The sequence below is a fragment of the Paroedura picta genome, chromosome 5 (genome assembly GCF_049243985.1).
Source record: "Paroedura picta isolate Pp20150507F chromosome 5, Ppicta_v3.0, whole genome shotgun sequence".
Classification (NCBI taxonomy): Eukaryota; Metazoa; Chordata; class Lepidosauria; order Squamata; family Gekkonidae; genus Paroedura; species Paroedura picta.
The window spans coordinates 73,609,347-73,625,931 of NC_135373.1; the positions used below are offsets into that span (position 1 = coordinate 73,609,347).

The following is a 16,585-nucleotide window of genomic DNA, read 5'->3' on the forward strand; positions in this document are numbered from 1 at the left end:
AATGATGTTGAATGCAGAACTGGGAGGAATTGGTTGTCATGTCATCTCCCCATAAGAAGAGTCTCCAGTCTGATTTTCCCTTCACATATCTGAAGACATGGCTCTGGAAAGATCATCTGTAACCACTATGCCACAATTCCCAAAGGTCAGTCCTCTCCCATACTCAATAAACATTCCACACCACAGGTTCTTGACACCCATCTCTCTACACCCATGGCCTCATTTGTCACCACACCACCACAGCCCTCCACACAACACACATATTCAACCTCATGTCGTTACAGACTGGACAACCCCTCCCCTTACTCTTCCCACTGCCAAGCTCTAGCGCCGTTGAATTCCTGGATACAATGGGCTTTGCCTCTAGTTTAGTGATAAAAACTGCTCTTCTATCATGGATCACCAAACATCAAGATGGAATGTACCTGGATCATATGTTTCACAGTCCTGGAGTGGACTAAAAGTGGGCCTGTGAGGTATTAAGACATAGGTAGTTGTGACTACTGTGATTTTTCTATAAAGCTTTAGGCTTTAATCCTTTGTAAAGCCAATTCATCTTACTCTTAATTTATGCTATTTAAATGTCCGTTAGCATTTCTTTCTCAAGATACATGACAGCAATCTGCTCAGTGCTTTCCCACAGTGCTTCATGCATCTGGTTCTATAAAAATTAGATGAAGATGCTGAATTCTTTACACAATTGAGCATTTAGTTTCCATGCATGTCCATTGTGACTGCACTTTTATATGTCTATCACCCTTCATTCATGCTTGTTGATCTTATCTGAATTTTTCCCTTGCCAGAGTTCATATATTATCATCTTGCCATAATGAGCACACATTTGCAGACAATTGTTCCTTCAATAAAAGTGTCTTTGTTACGGCTGCAAAAATAATTTAAGTCTTGCCAAAAAACCCCAGAAAACTCCACTGTTTGGAATCCTTGGACCTTAATTGCATATGCTGTTATTTGTAGCCTTTGATTGGAAAATACGTGGGTTGGTTGCAAAATATAACCCTGCATTGTTGTGTTCGCAAGGTGATGAGCAAGATTGACATTCTCATCTGTTAAATGTAAGGTATCTCTACTGTGCGCAGCTATTCATACAGATTTCTACAGTCTCCAGTGTTACTGCAGTTTCCTCTACATTCAGGCCTTCTGGATTTTCTATATAACTTTGAAAGTTGTGAATACAAAATGTGCCATTGTAATGCTGTCTTTATTTTATAAATATGAAATCAGAGCACAGGTGGCAGCAAAGAGGCATGGCTCTTCTACAGGGCTGCATCTCCCAAGAGAGATGTCTTGCTGCCCAAGGCTCCCACTTTCTTGGCTTTCTGCAAACATTGCAAAACTGAATATTTCTAGAGAGCTTTTCTACACAGATAATAGGGACCATTATAAAAACGATTCATGAAGTTACTTGGATAAATGATTAGGCGCAGAGATCTATACTACTGTGTATAGTTTGCTGCATTGGATCCTATTATGTGATTTTCTATCATTTAATGTGTCGTGTCAACTATTTGCTTTGCTTCAGTTCTGGTTTTTAAATTTCTGGTTGTTCAGCAACCCAAATCCTATGGCTTTATTTATTGAATGTCCCATCCTGTTGATTGTATTGCCTCAATCTGTATAATCCGTTTTCAGTTCCAATGAAAAAGGGGGCTGTAAATAACATAATTAAACCAAAGTGCAGGTCCCATATCTGCTCTTTCCTTTCCAAGCTACTCACTCAGTTTTCTTCCCCACACTGGCACACCATTGGCAAGGTCTAGTGGATTCTTGAACAAAAAAGCTATAGGAAACCATGTTCTAGCTGTGAAGAAACATCTACAGTCATTAAAGACTATTAATTTCTCTTATCTATGTGTCTTGACTCCCATCAGGTATCACTTTAGAAGAATTCCTATTAACAAGCCCCTTTCCCCTTGCAAAATTTTGAGAGCTGTAATGTAGGAATCATATGATATAGTTTTCAAAGGAGTTTGATAGGCAATGATGGTTTAAGATGGCTCATTGTTTACCAAAAAATTTACTTCTAAATGTATTTTCTGAGGTAAAGTTTAAGGTGATCATGCTTCTTGGCCTTTTTAGGAAGAGGCTAAGGTGAGGTCAAACTACCTGCTAAAACAGCAAATAATTAATTGAGTCTCGCTGTTAACAGGGAAAAGGTCAAACACACATAACTGTAGTAATTACACAGTCTGCATTCTAAACAGCAAGTCATTTAACTTCAAAGTGATTAGACTGGAAGTGTAGGAACTAATTAAAATTAGATTTTAATTCAGAAGACTATGCAAGATGCTTCCAGTGGTTTTCAGATTGACTAGTCACATTGCTTTACCACCCACTAGTTGGCTTTATTTCACTAAGGTTCTATGATTCTAAGGTATTTTAATTCGTATTTTGGATTTGGTTTTCAGTGTGGCTTGAATCATGTCAATAAAATATGGAAATGTATGGTTCCATGTACTTGCATCTGATTTCTTTTAATGTTGAATACATTGTAAATGCGATACATGTAGCAAATTCTGTAGCAAACATAAATATATCATGTTCCCCCCCTGATAAAAATGTAGCTAGACTTATTTGATTGTGTTTGTGTATAAGCATTTTGTATGTGCATGTATATGTTTAAAAAAACAAAGTGTTCACCAGTCTTAAAATCATTGTTCTTTCCCCCAGCCTGACTGGAGAGGGTAGTCTATAAATCAATAATAATAAAAATACAAATACAAATACAAATAATAAAAATAATAAATAATAATAATAAATAATAAATAATAATAATATTAGGCAGTTTCCAAGTAAAACCCAACAGTAACACACTACAAGCAGCATAATTGACATTAAATCTAAAAGCAAAAACAAACAGTTGTAAGGTTAAGTATCCATGATCAATCCATTTTTATTACATGGATTAGGGTGCCTATTTATGTTGAGAGCAAGTACCCTACAATCTATGGTTGTTTTCATTTACATCTTAAAGCTATGCTGTAATGTTTGTTTTCTGTAAACACATCACTGTAGCATTATAATATACAGTAGCAGAGAGTGGCAAAGTGCAAAGAAAATTACTTTGGAAGGAATCAGTTTGTCATGAATTTTCTACAGTTCATAAAACTAAACAACAATTAATTTGCACAGTTTTTATGCAACCATGTGAACAGAGGTTCTAGATTTCCCAATCTAATAAGAAAATGGGTTGTATTTTTTAAAGGATAAATGATATGTTCATCTATCTATCCATCCATCCATATCAAGCATCTATTCCTTCCTCCATCCCAATTTCTAAACCAACATTCCTGCAAATGCCAGCTTGTGGTGGCTTACAACTTTTTAAAATCCAAGTTTCAATATAAAACAATCGTAAAGCCAATAACTATTATCACAATAATAATTACAGCATTAATAAAGCAACATTAAAAAACAACATTTAAACCAAACCACAACCAGATAAATGTTCTTCTCTGGTTGTGGAAGGAAGTAGATTTTAAAATTCCAAGTTGAGGTTTCAAGGTTCTGAGGAGAGACCCAAGATGATCTGAGCCACTATCCTAGCGTCAACAAAACACCTGGTGGAAGAGCTCCATCTTACAGGCCCTGTGGAAGTGAGATAGCTTTGACAGGGCCCTGAGATCCTCCAGGAGTTCATTCCAATATGTGGGAGCCAGGACCAAAAAGGCCCTGGCCATGGTCAAGGTCAGGCAGACTTCCCTCAGGCTAGGGACCACCAACCTATTGGTGTTTTAAGGGCAAAGTGCTCCCCAGGGGATATAGGAAGATAAGTGGTCCCTCAGATATGCTGGACCTAGACCATGGATAGCCTTGAAGGTCAAAACCAAAGTCTTGAATCAGATCTGGAATTCAACTGGCAACCATTGCAGCTGCCTTAGTACTGGCTGGATGTGGGCTCTCCAAGGTGGTAATATGAGAACCCTAGCAGCCACATTCTGTACCATTTGCAATTTGTGGGTCAGGAACAAGGGTAGGCCTGTGTACAGTAAGTTACAGAAGTCTAGCCTGGAGGTGATTGCCGCATGGATCATAATGGCCAGGTGTTCTGGGGCTAATTAGGGCATTAGCAGCCTGGCTTGGTGAAGATGGAAGAATGCCAGCTGGGCTACTCTTGTGCCCTGCACCGTCATAGAAAGATCACACCCAAATTCCTGGAGGACTGTGTGATCTGAAGTCACACTCCATAAAGGCAAGGCAAGCATGCTTCCTGGTCTGGCCCTTTCCTACCTAGCCAAAGGCCTCCATCTTGAAAGGGTTGAGTTTCAGGTGATTCTGCTTGAGCCAGACCATCACTGCTTCCAAACAACTGGCAAATGTTTCTGGGGAGGGAGTCAGATTGACCGTCTATCAGGAGATAGAGCTGGGTGTCATCCACTTATTGATGGCAACCGAGCCCATCAGTATTTTATAGTATTTTCCATTTTTGATTTTTATTGCCGTTTTTATTAGCCAGTATTTTAATGAACTACTGCTGCTTTTGGTTATTGGACTGATTTTGGTTCATTATGTAATTTTACCTTTGAACCCCAATATGAGACCCTTATGGCAATGAAGTATATAAAAAGAATTTAAATAAAGACCTAAGAATAAAGTAACCTTTGCCATGATCATAAAGTAAATAGACACCAAAGTTAATGTGAGAAAGAGCAATGAAATTTTTGTGAGAGGCAGCACATGAAATAATTTGAAATTTGATTACCATTTGAAACTCTACCAAAAAGTTGAAGATTCAATTGCATGTATGTAACCCCTATCAACAATAATGCTTAGCTCTTTAGAATATTTTATGATTTTATACTACATCTTGCAAAGCCAGGCTTTGATTAAACCTACCTGTACTACTGGAATTTAAATATATTGATACTAATTGCTGTTGTCATATACTGCCTAGGGGGATCTTATGTCCCAGTTTGTGTACGCAGGGCAAGACCTTTTTTCAGCTGTCTAAAACAAAGATAGTAAGAGTGGACTCTGGTGCTATATTCTGGAGACCATGCAAAAGCTCCACCATGCTGCCATTTCTTTTATGGCTGCTTTTGATGAGAAATAGCTTTGCAAATACCCCATTATCTCCTGAAATGAGAGCAAAGAAGGAAATGCTTGCCCATGGAACAAAGACATTAAATGAAATTGGTTCCAAGAGAAAAAGCTACATGATGATAGAGTAAGGAGCAAGAATCAACACTTGCCCTCTGGTACAAAAATAGGCTTGTTCAGCTTGGTATTTTTTTCTTAATTTGTGTCTTGGTTTCAACCTTTGTCTCCACAGGTAAAAGGGGAAACACCAATACAATAGTCGTTATAGATCTGGTAGCATTATGTACTCGGAATGTATACTAGACAGAGATTCAATTGAATTGCAGCTTTATTCAAGCAGCTGCACTTTGTGGTTGAGTTGTGCTACATAGAGTTGATTAAGAATGTTGCTTCATTTGTCCAGTTCTTGAGGTTTTGGATGGGTCTCTTTATGTCTAATTTCCTTCTGCCTCTGGGTATAAAGAGTACATTTAGGACTTGTTCCCATTGTATGATAGTGGGCTTGAGTATTTCAATTCATGGAAGGGGAAATCAGCTAAACACCACAACATCTCATTACAGAATGAAATTCATGAATTACTATTATGACAAAAATAGCTTGCCTAATGTTGTTAAATATACCAATTAAAACATATTTTTCACTGGAAATGCCATATTCGTCAAGCTTCAGTGATGCTTCTGTTCATCTAGTTGGCACCGCTTTTCACTTAAATTAATATGTACATTGAGACGTGCATAAGAAATTACGGGGATTTTACTGTATGCTTCACTGAATTAGCATTCATTAAGACCAAAGTCCATTTTGTAATGTGTAGCCTAGAGGGAATCCTAAACCAGCTAAACAATTTCAGTTGCTCTTACTGTCTGCGACTAACACTGTTTGGTAACCCTGTGGAATATTTATTAAGTAAATCAATATGTTACTCCTAACACTAATAAAAGAGTGAATATTATGTATTAGTGAATACTAATTAAGGCTTTCCCCCCTTTCTGGGATGCTTGAGGATACATGTAAGATATTTTGTTCTGTGTTGTTTTCCTGAATCAACATGCTTTGTCTGCATTAATGTGGAACTCTTTAACAACCACCACACCTTTTCCGTGTCTCGAGTCATTCAGTGGTGACCTTTCTTGTCTCTGTGTGTGAGAATCAGCATTACTATTTGTTGTACATAATCATTTATCTCATGAAGAAAAACAAGGCAAAGCTCTTTTGCCTGTTATTAGTAACTCTCATCCAGCTCAGCCTCTAAGTCCGATTATGCACAGAGGAGAAGGTCCAGGCTAGTGCCTGCATGACAGTGGGGCAAATCCCTGTTTATGTATGACACTGCCACCAGCTCTGCTCCCTCTTGGCCCTGGCCTGCTATAGGGCCTTCGATGCCCCGTGTTAAGGAAATGCTGATTTTTTTAGTGTTCCATTTTGTAACATGGGTTCCATGCTGCCCCACTGCAAGAAACCAGTGGTGGCCTGATGCAGCTGCCACTGTATGATCACTCAGTCACTTTTTTAAACTAGAAAAATATCAGAACATGAAGAAAGTTAAGGTGTAATGCCTGGATGACTGGGTATAATTGATCCAAGAATGTTGTATCTTTCAGTGGTAAGCAACCCTGGCCCAGATGTAACAGGCTTCTCTGTAACAATTTTTCTGCTGTATGTTAGTTTGTGGTCTTTGGTTAGTCCCTCAGGAAAGAATGTCAGTTATGGAGTCATCACTACCGATAATGCTTAGTACACACCTTGGTACTGAGATATAAATAGCACTGTTGAGGTAGATTTCTTGATAGATTTTGAAGATCAGAATGGAACATAGGTGAGGAGGAGGTGCTCTTTGGGGCCTCTTGATCCTTTAAAACTGAATTGTATGATTCCTGATAATAAGCAAATACTATAAAATCATCTCTCTTTGTTCTCAGCTTATACCCATGAACTCTGACTGCCCTTTGAAACAGAATTTGCTTTTATGATGTAGTTATAATTTAGACTGACTGGTGATGGAACAGAAATGTAATTTCTTTGTTCTTTTGATAGTAAAAATACTAATGTATGTTGAAAACCATAATTGTGTTTGGTTCACTGTTGGATATGACTATACTGTCTGGCCATTTTCTAGGACCTCTGGGTTACTCTACTTTTTTATTAGTACAGAGAACTGCACACCTAGCAGGAAAGAGTATTTGAAGATTTTCTTTAAAACCCTTTTGAAAGTGAAAATAAAGCAATTGCTTCCTTTACTTAACTGGACTCTTTAGTGAGACCCCCAACGGTCTTCTGTAGATAGAAAGATATGTAGTAACTTCTCATACCTTCCCAAGCATAAATTTGTTTTAAGCAGGTGCTAGAAATAAGATAGTAAAAAGGATTTAATAAATAAAGGAAATAATGTTTAAAAGCCTGGGAAATAAAAATATGATTGAACTACAACACTATAATGATGATTAATACTATATTAATAAGATTTTGGGAATAGTTACCTGGGTTGAATGGTGTCTATTTAGGATAGTTAAACAAGTTGTTGCTGCCAAAGAACTACAACTCTATGAAAAGTTGTGACACGAAGAGAATATGTATGCCATATTTAGGCGTACTTGGCTTTAGCTCCTGATCAAGCACTTGCCTGTCCATTTTTGAATTCCCAATTGCCTGGATCCCTAAAAAATGAGCAATCTCAAGGCAAATTAATAGGAAAAATATATTTAGCAGTCTAATTTTATAAAGATATTCTAAAAATGAAGTACATAAGGCAGGATGTTGTGGGACCTTAATATTAAGTCGTGCAGGTGATCGTGGGTGGTGATCTGAGAGTAGGAAGGGACCACTCTGTCTGGATTAAATTTATTGACATTCAGCAGCCATCCTTAACACTATTTCACTCCCTTATATATTTGGGAAACAGCCTCCTGGGAGGGCACTGTCCAGGGCCCTGTCCCTCCAAGTCCACCCTAATTGGCCTTCCCCCTCCAGCTCCCACCCTCCCTCCTTGCCTGCTAGAAGCCTTGTGGCTGCAACCTCCATTGCCACCCACAAGGAGAGAGGCAGAGTCATGCCTTTGTGGCCTGCAGTACGCTCCTGCTGGAAGGGACCCGGGGGGGGGGAGAGTTTGCAGCCTCCCTGCGGGCCACAGAGTCCTGTCGCCGCGGGGCTTTCCACTCCCACTTTCCACTCCCTTTAGCCCAGGAAGCACTCTCACTGTGGTGAGAGCACTTGCCGAGCCAAAGGGAGCCTCCCGTGGCAGTGCCATGGGTGGGGGGAGCTTTCTATTCCTTTTAGCCCACTTTGCGGGCCAAAGGAAGCTGCAGCCACCCTCTCATGCCCTCCTACCTGCCATCCCTTTCAACGCCCATTTTTAAAATGGGCTCTGATACCAGTAGTAGAATAAAATGGCATCTTAGATTAGAATATAAAGGGCATCCATTAAAATATGAGAGATTTAATCTGTTTTACCAAGGAAGCAAGAGCAAATTCTCTCTGAGTAGGCAAAATGCAAAAAATGGCCTATCATAACCACCATTGAATGGGCATTCATTCTAGGAAGAGTAGACCAGGTGAAGGCAGATGATAAACATAGGAGGGAAGAAAAACAGAGGAAAGTATTCCAAACAATTGTGAAGAACCAACTCATCAAGCATGAAAAACAGAACAATTGTAATCAATCTGCCTAATGAATTTTAATTGTAATTGCTGATTTAGCAAGCCCTTATTCCTTGACAGTTTTTTGCCTATGATCCTAAACCATGCCGATTTATAAGAATTCTCCTTCAAAAAGGCCAGATAGCCATTGGTGCAGAAAAGTAACTCTAAGCACAGATTAAATGCAAGTATCCATGCCCTAGCCTCCAATGATTGCTGATCAAATTCAGTATGAAAAGCTATACCAGCAACACAGTGTGGTATATTTAGCAGCTTTCTAAGAAGTAAAGAAATGAAAAGTCAGTAGATTCCATGACCACCTGAATTCTTATTGTCACTTCATATACAGATAATAGACTAAAAACTTTAGACTAAAAACTTGAATAGCACCTGGTACACTCCAGGAACGAATATTAGAAGAAAGCTGGTCCACTTTCCTTGGGATAAAGGTAAAGGTATCCCCTATGCAAGCACTGTGTCATGTCTGACCCTTGGGGTGACGCCCTCTAGCGTTTTCATGGCAGACTCAATACGGGGTGGTTTGCCAGTGCCTTCCCCAATCATTACCGTTTATCCCCCAGCAAGCTGGGTACTCATTTTACTGGTCTCGGAAGGATGGAAGGCTGAGTCAACCTTGAGCCAGCTGCTGGGATCGAACTCCCAACTCATGGCAGACAACTTCAGAAAGCATGTTGCTGCCTTACCACTCTGCGCCACAAGAGGCTCTTTTCCTTGGGATACTTCCCTCCATATTTTAGGGAGTGACTAGGTAGGGTTGCTAACTAATAGATGGCATTCAGCAGGAGACTGGGGGGCAGGGACATGGAAGGCACTGTCTGGTCAACAGCACGTTGCCAATAAAGGGTGAAGCTGGAAGTGACATCATGCTACTTTAGGATGTGGAAACAATGGAAAACTTATGGTAAAAACCATTGAATTGGCCCAGAAATTGTGTCCCACCATCAATACAATTGTGTTTTTGCATTATTTTTTCCCTACCAGTCTACTAAGTGGCAGTAAGGGTCAGAGGCTGCTGATAACACACCTCCCACTAGAGGAGGAAACCTGGCAACCCTAGGCCTGTTTGAATGGTAAGCAATTCTGGATTAAGCCAGCAATATACTTTACCCAAATAAGGTCTGAACTGGAAATCAAATTTAAAATACTCCTGGTTAAGAGCAGCGGCCTCTAATCTGGAATACCAGATTTGATTCTCATTTTTTCAGTTGCAGTCATGAACTTAGGCCAGTCACGGTTCTCAGAGCTCTCTCAGCAGCACCTATCTCACAGGGTTTCTGTAGTTAGGAGAGGAAGGGAAGGCTATTGGAAGCTGCTTTAAGACTCCTTCAAGTAGTGAAAAGCAGGGTATAAAAAACAATTCTTTTTCTAATGATTGAGTTCAGTTTATAGTAGCTTCTTTGAAACCTTTGACCGAAAAAAAGTTATAACCAGCATAAAAATGATCATTTTCTCAGTGAATGTTCCTTCATTGGATTGAGAAGGATGTTTCTTCAAGGTCATTATGATCATAGCTGAGTGGGTCTAAATTAAACCACAGGGTCAGTAGCTATATTACAAAATGTATACACTAATCAGATGGAAGTGCTTGAGAGAGGGAATTCAGAAGAACCTTTAAAATAAAGTGTAAAATGAAGAAAGAGTTTTGAAAGGGTACACTTAAAATTTGATGGCTGTTTTCATTAGTACAAATGAACTGCACATAAAGTAGCCTAAAAGTAATTTAGCTAAAAGAGTATGATTTCCAGTAAATGAAGTGGGTAAAACTAGTGCTATCAACTTATTTCTCTCATCTTGTAGTAGAGCCTATGAACATTTTAGTAGTATATAATTAAGAACTGCTGTACAAATTGCTAAATCTCCCTTACTTGGATAATATTAAGGATGCTATCAGAAGGGATTTCTCTGATATCAAATGTTGTGTACTATCTCTAAGATCCTAGCCCAGAAGGCCTCAGTGCAAAAAGTCTTAATGCCTGTAGGAGAGAAGCAACTTCGGGGTATAAAAAACAATTCTTTTTCTTTTATCACATGACCTTTGAATGTAAGTACTTTTCTGAACCTAGAAACCTTTAATTCTTCCTGTGCTCCAGAATCTAGGTCATATGGAGACATTACCTCTTTTACTGAAAAAATAATAACAGACCTATCACTCTTTTATCTATGAAATGTAATGCATCTGTTAACAGATTTTTACACCTATTACAATGGTTTCTAGCTTCTAATATGCTTAGAATGAATAAGTTAAGAAGCAGTACAAGGTAGATTAGATTTTAAAAAAAGATGATTTCTTTATCAGAAGATTTAATTTTCATCTCATCTTGAGTTTATTTTCTAAAATAAATGATTGACATGAATGTTTATGTATGTGATTATGTTGGGACTTAATAGCGCATTCGTCTTGAAGTATGTGAATCCATTTGCAATCAACTCTGCATCATCTACAACAGGGCACTGATTTGATAACCACTGAATATTTTGAGCATTCCATTTTTAGTAGCAACAACGGGACTTCCCTTGGTCTTCCCAGCACTTGTTTTTCTCTAAAACGGCTTGAAATGGGAACAAGAGCACCAACTTAACAAAACTATGACAGATGTTATATTAGGGGAAAAAACAGATCGTCTAATGATTTAAGCAGTTTCCAATTCATAGCGGGTTTTTCTCTTAATTTTCCTCAAAACACTAAGAGCATTACAGATTCAGTAACCTTTCTCTTCCTTTCTGCAGGTCTCCAAGAAACCCAGAACAGAAGATCATTAAGCGAGTGATTGCTCTTGAAGGAGATATTATCAAGTAAGTATTGTATGCCATCGCCTCTGAGTCTTCATAATAATACAGCACCTTTTTGGTACAATTTGACACAGTATCCAAGACAACGATGACATTCTGTCATTTTGGTGTTCTGTATTATTAATAGAGATATCAAGTAAATCTTATATGGTTTTGGAGGTCTGATAAAGAGATTTAAAAAGCAGTAAATGCTTTTTATGAATTCAGATTAATAACTGCCTTATTAAACTTTAGTAAAAAGAATTTTATCAAAAATTCTCAGTTTCCTATTAATAATAGGATATGGATTTATATATAAATAATAATAGGTCAGAAACTCCAAGGTGGCATTATACATTACTATGCTAAGGAACCATAGAGAAGAGAGACACATTAGTTGGTAATGTCAACTTAAAGTGTATAAATTTTATTTCAGCAGCATTAAGTTTAAAAAAGAAAAGAAAAATGTAATAAAATGTAAGCATTAAGGTGATTTTATTCATTCTTCCTCTTCTTTGATATCTGCCTCCACTGGTCAGAAGCAGTAATATATCTTCAAAACACTGCATAAAAGTAGATTTTAATTTTATGTCAAAAGCCATATTCATAAAAATGCAGTGTATGCACGTCATTAACAAAAACTAGTGTAGTTAGTATTTTATTTTTTGTTAAATATTGCAAATAAAATGAGTAACTATTTTGATGCTGAATTAGCTCTGTAGCAAAACTGTAGTTGCTTTGTTTATATATAAAGTTTCTTAAGATATTTAAAAAAGTAATACAAACCCTGATACCAGAACTAAGATAAGGTAGTATCTGAAGCACTAAGATGGTATATTTAAAAACATGTTCACCAGAAGGCTGAAGTGAGGTGATTTATAGTTGCTGAAGTTTTAAGAATGGTTTGGAATGTATTGAAAATTGAGCAGCCTCCCTAAATGACAATTACGTTGCAATTTTGTTCCCCATTGAAGACTTTGGATACTGTACTAGATTCAAAGCCCATTTTTAAAAAATGGGCTTTGAAAGGGGAGAAGGGGTAAGGGTAAGGGACGGAGAAGGAAGATTCCCTCCCCCAGCCTACCTTATCCTGGCATCCTGGACTTGTGGAGGTGGAGAGCTGCTCTGGTGGAGAGCAGTCCCTTGGGGAGAGGGGAGAGGGCCCTGGCTTTGGTGGTGGAGAGCTGCCTTTGGGTCTGGAAAGGGCTCTTGCCACGGTGAGAGGCCTTGCCAGACCCAGGGGCAGTGGAGAAACCACTCCCCACCAGGCGCACCAGTGGAGAACTGCTGCAAGATCCAGGAAGGCCTCTCACCATGACAAGAGGCCTTGCTGACCCAGGGGCAGCGGAGAGGCTCCTTCTCGCCGGGCACACTGGTAGAGAGCTGCCCCAGGGTCCAGGAAGGCCTCTTGCCATAGTGGACCCATGGGCAGCCTCGATGAGGAGGACAAGGGCAGTGCAGGCAGCCTCTCCAGGGGCTGTCCCAATCCGGAAGCGCCCAGCTTTGCTGGGTGCATCTGGATTGGCCTGCTCAGTCGGGTCCCGGAGGTGGGCGCTCCAGGGGCCGGCACAATCCAGATGCGCCCAGATTGGTCTGCTGACCCGGCCACTACCCAAACAGGGTGGCCCTTCGGGACCCGGACAGGGCCGCCTACATGACTCTTTCTAAAATATAAGAGCCACTAACATTAAGGATAAGGATAAAGTGTGTGACTTCCATTCAGTTTTCACTGGCTTATTTTTAAGACTCTAAAATAAAAAAATAATGTAAGATATTTTAGCATTTTGCTATGTTAGTAGTGAAGAAGTATAAACATATTGTATAAAATTTATAAAAACAATTGAATACTATTAACTTAAAGCTGAAAACTGACCCCACATATGTTCCAGCAGGGCTGTGTCTAAAAAACTAGCAAAGACTTCATAATTGGGTTTTGCTCCTCTTTGAATTAATGTCAGCTTTTTTTATGGGAATGCTGTTTGTTAATTCAGTTAGCCATCATAGCATAAAGGAGAAGAGACAGATTTCCATTTTCTAAAGATGACCTGCATTAGCAATACCATGTTGACATTCATCAAATCATGCAGTTATGACCAGAAATGCAGTTGTGGCCAGAAATGAAGTTCTTCTGTTCCCACTATCTGTAGTTCAGATTAAAAAATAAACCCACAAAACACAAAAAAACAGGGAATTTAAATTCTGATGAAAACTCATTACCAATATAGATTTAGCAAAGTAGCAACAGGAAATGATTTCTGCTTCCAAAATCCCTAGCATGGGTTCACTCAAATTGCTCATGCATATGATCTGTACAATCTTGCTGGAGAGATGGAGAACTTAGCTATTGTTTCTATAGTGCATCTCAGTGCTTCAGCACCCAGAGTTTGTACTCACTTTTCAGTCTTTCTGACCCCTATAGTGTTGCACCAAACAGTAAAATGTGATTTACATCATCATGGTAAATAAAGATGTTTGCATTCTTGAAGATCTGTCTTATCAACAATTTATTTTTCCGGTGCTTTGAATGATTTGTTCCAAACACTCAATTCTCAAATTTTGAACAGAACCCTTTTGTCTTTTCCCCTTCTTTTGCTTCTTGTCCAACACTGAAGTGAGACATTGAAAGAATTCTTTCCCTCCTTCCAATTTGCCTTTGTAGTCTTGGAGGTACATTTCCATGCAAAGGAACACACTGTATATTGAAAATGAAATGGAAGGTAAACAGAACATTGATTTGCTTCCTTTTATATTCTTACATTCTCTTCATGAGACTCTGAAAGAGCACCGTTATACTGTAATACTGACCTAGATAGATAAGTGGTCTGACATGGTATAACACAGCTGCAATAGATTTGTAATCATGTTCCCCAGCCAATGCTATACAGTTATAATAAATAGTTTATTATATTTTACTGTATATTGAGAATTTATGGAATAATAATAAGAATAAAATGTGTCTGTTCTACTGATCCTTTTTCTAAATGCCCATACAGAAAAGTTTTGTATGCTGAAACCTAAACTTGCATCACTAATATAGCTGCCAATCTCCTAGTGGAATCTGGGGATCTCTTAATATTATAGTTGATCCCCATACATCCAAGATCAGTTCCTCTGGAGAAAATGGCTGCTTCAGATGATGGACTCTAGGTCACTATGTCTTACTGATGTCCCGCCCCTCCCAGGCTCCTCCCCCAAAATCTCAGGGTATTTCCCAATCATTAGCTGGCAGCCCTAATCACTAATTACCCTTCATATTTGGATAGACTACAGCTTTATCTCCAAGTTTAGTTAGCTAATATAAAGTTACAACAATTGCTAGTTCTATAGGAATTGAAAAGATAGTAACTTCTAGTATAATATAATTTCCTAATCAAATCACTATGGTGATAAATTTCAAAATCTTATTAGTTTTGCCTTCTTTGTACACCTTTGTTAGTGCCTCTAGGGTGGTTATGTATATATCACCATTCAGTTTATAAATCTGAGCAAAGGAAGGATTTATTGCTACAAGGGCTTTGGTGGTCTCAGCCAATGACTGAAATATGACTCTTCTTTTGATTTGACTGAAGTTATATAGTGATGTGTTCCTGGACTATGGATCATTCAACCCAACTCAGAGTTGATCCAGAAACTTGACTGAGTCAGAGGAGTAAATATGTGCTTTGTTAATCTTATGTCCTTGTGCCCATGAAGTGCTTCTGGGTTTCTACTAGTTCCTCTAGCTTCTTCTTTCAGATTGGTATTTGATGCCCGTTATGAACATCTTTCTGGCCTTCAGACAAGACTGTCATGATGTACCAAGTTGTTACTGCTGCCAGATAAATTATTAAGAGCATTTTAGTATTTGCTCAGTTGAGGGTGTTTGCTTATGCCTTAAATAAGAATGAAGAGATTCCTCATACTGCTGAAATCTCCTTAGAAGACTGAGATAACAATAAATAATATGGAGAGAATGAACCAAGGAGGATGTCTCTACTACTACATTCCAGTTCTTTTTTAAAGATCAGATAATAGTGTCTTCTTGTTTCAACCATCAGTATACTGAGTTCTGATTGTAACAGTACATGGAACAGCATTCCTGCGAGTTGCTCATTGACTGTAGTTTAGAACAGGGGTAGTCAACCTGTGGTCCTCCAGATGTTCATGGACTACAATTACCAGCAAACGCTGCCAGGGGCTCATGGGAATTGTAGTCCATGAACATCTGGAGGACCACAGGTTGACTATCCCTGGTTTAGAATACCTCTTCTCTGTAGAATTGGCAAAGCCCAGTTTAAGCAGCTGTTCAAAATGGTTTAAAAAACAAGCCAGTTGATGTTGGTGGCAGCCTTAATGACAGGAGGAGGCTGGAGTTGGTTCTTACAAACCTTTTTAATGATATTTTGTTACTTCTATGAACTTTGGGATAGACAGGCAACCAATTGAATATAGAAATGAAATGCTGAAGTTCCAGTTATGTTGTAATGCACATTTTTGCTGAGTAGGTTTTAGTTTTGCATATAGCAAAACATAAATCATTGCTAAATCTTGCCTTGTATTATGAAGGGCAAATGATACATGCTGAAACAGATTTTAATAGAAGTTTCTGTAATAGAAAACCAAAGCTCATTGACCACCTAGAGGCTAACAAGTGATAGGACTTTTCAAAAGACAGAATACAATGGAAAATAAGGCAATCAATGTACAGATTAAAAAAGGCAGATGCTTGGGGAAGAAAAGGTGACCTTTGATGAATTTTTAGAAGATAGTTGTGGCATCTGATGGATTTAATCAGAATTTCAGTGTTTTTGGAGATTGAAATTAATTTATTTATTGTATTTATATTCTACCCTCCCCTGAGGCTCAGGGCAGTTTACATAAAATGCAGAAAACTGTACATGGTACTCGGCTTTTCACAATAACATTAACATTAAACTATAACAGAGGTAACAGAGTACAACGATGCAAATAAGTACAGAGCAGAATGCATGAGTGGATGTCTGGGAGAGGCACTGTAGATGTTGCTGGTCACCTGGTCTCAACCAAATGCCTGGTGGAAGGCCCTGCAGAACTGTTTTAGCTCCATCAGAGCCCTGATATCCTCCAGGAGCTCATTCCACCAGG

The 16,585-nt window shown here is 38.7% G+C and overlaps 1 protein-coding gene across 2 annotated transcripts in view; it reads left to right on the top strand.

Annotated features, from left to right (window-relative positions):
• IMMP2L (inner mitochondrial membrane peptidase subunit 2) overlaps positions 1 to 16,585 on the top strand; it is a 591,726-nt gene that overhangs the window by 374,101 nt on the left and 201,040 nt on the right. For both annotated transcript variants that reach the window (XM_077338516.1, XM_077338517.1), the window contains exon 4: positions 11,441 to 11,506. In XM_077338516.1, coding sequence (XP_077194631.1) covers positions 11,441 to 11,506 — 66 coding nt within the window. The remainder of the gene's footprint in view (positions 1 to 11,440; positions 11,507 to 16,585) is intronic.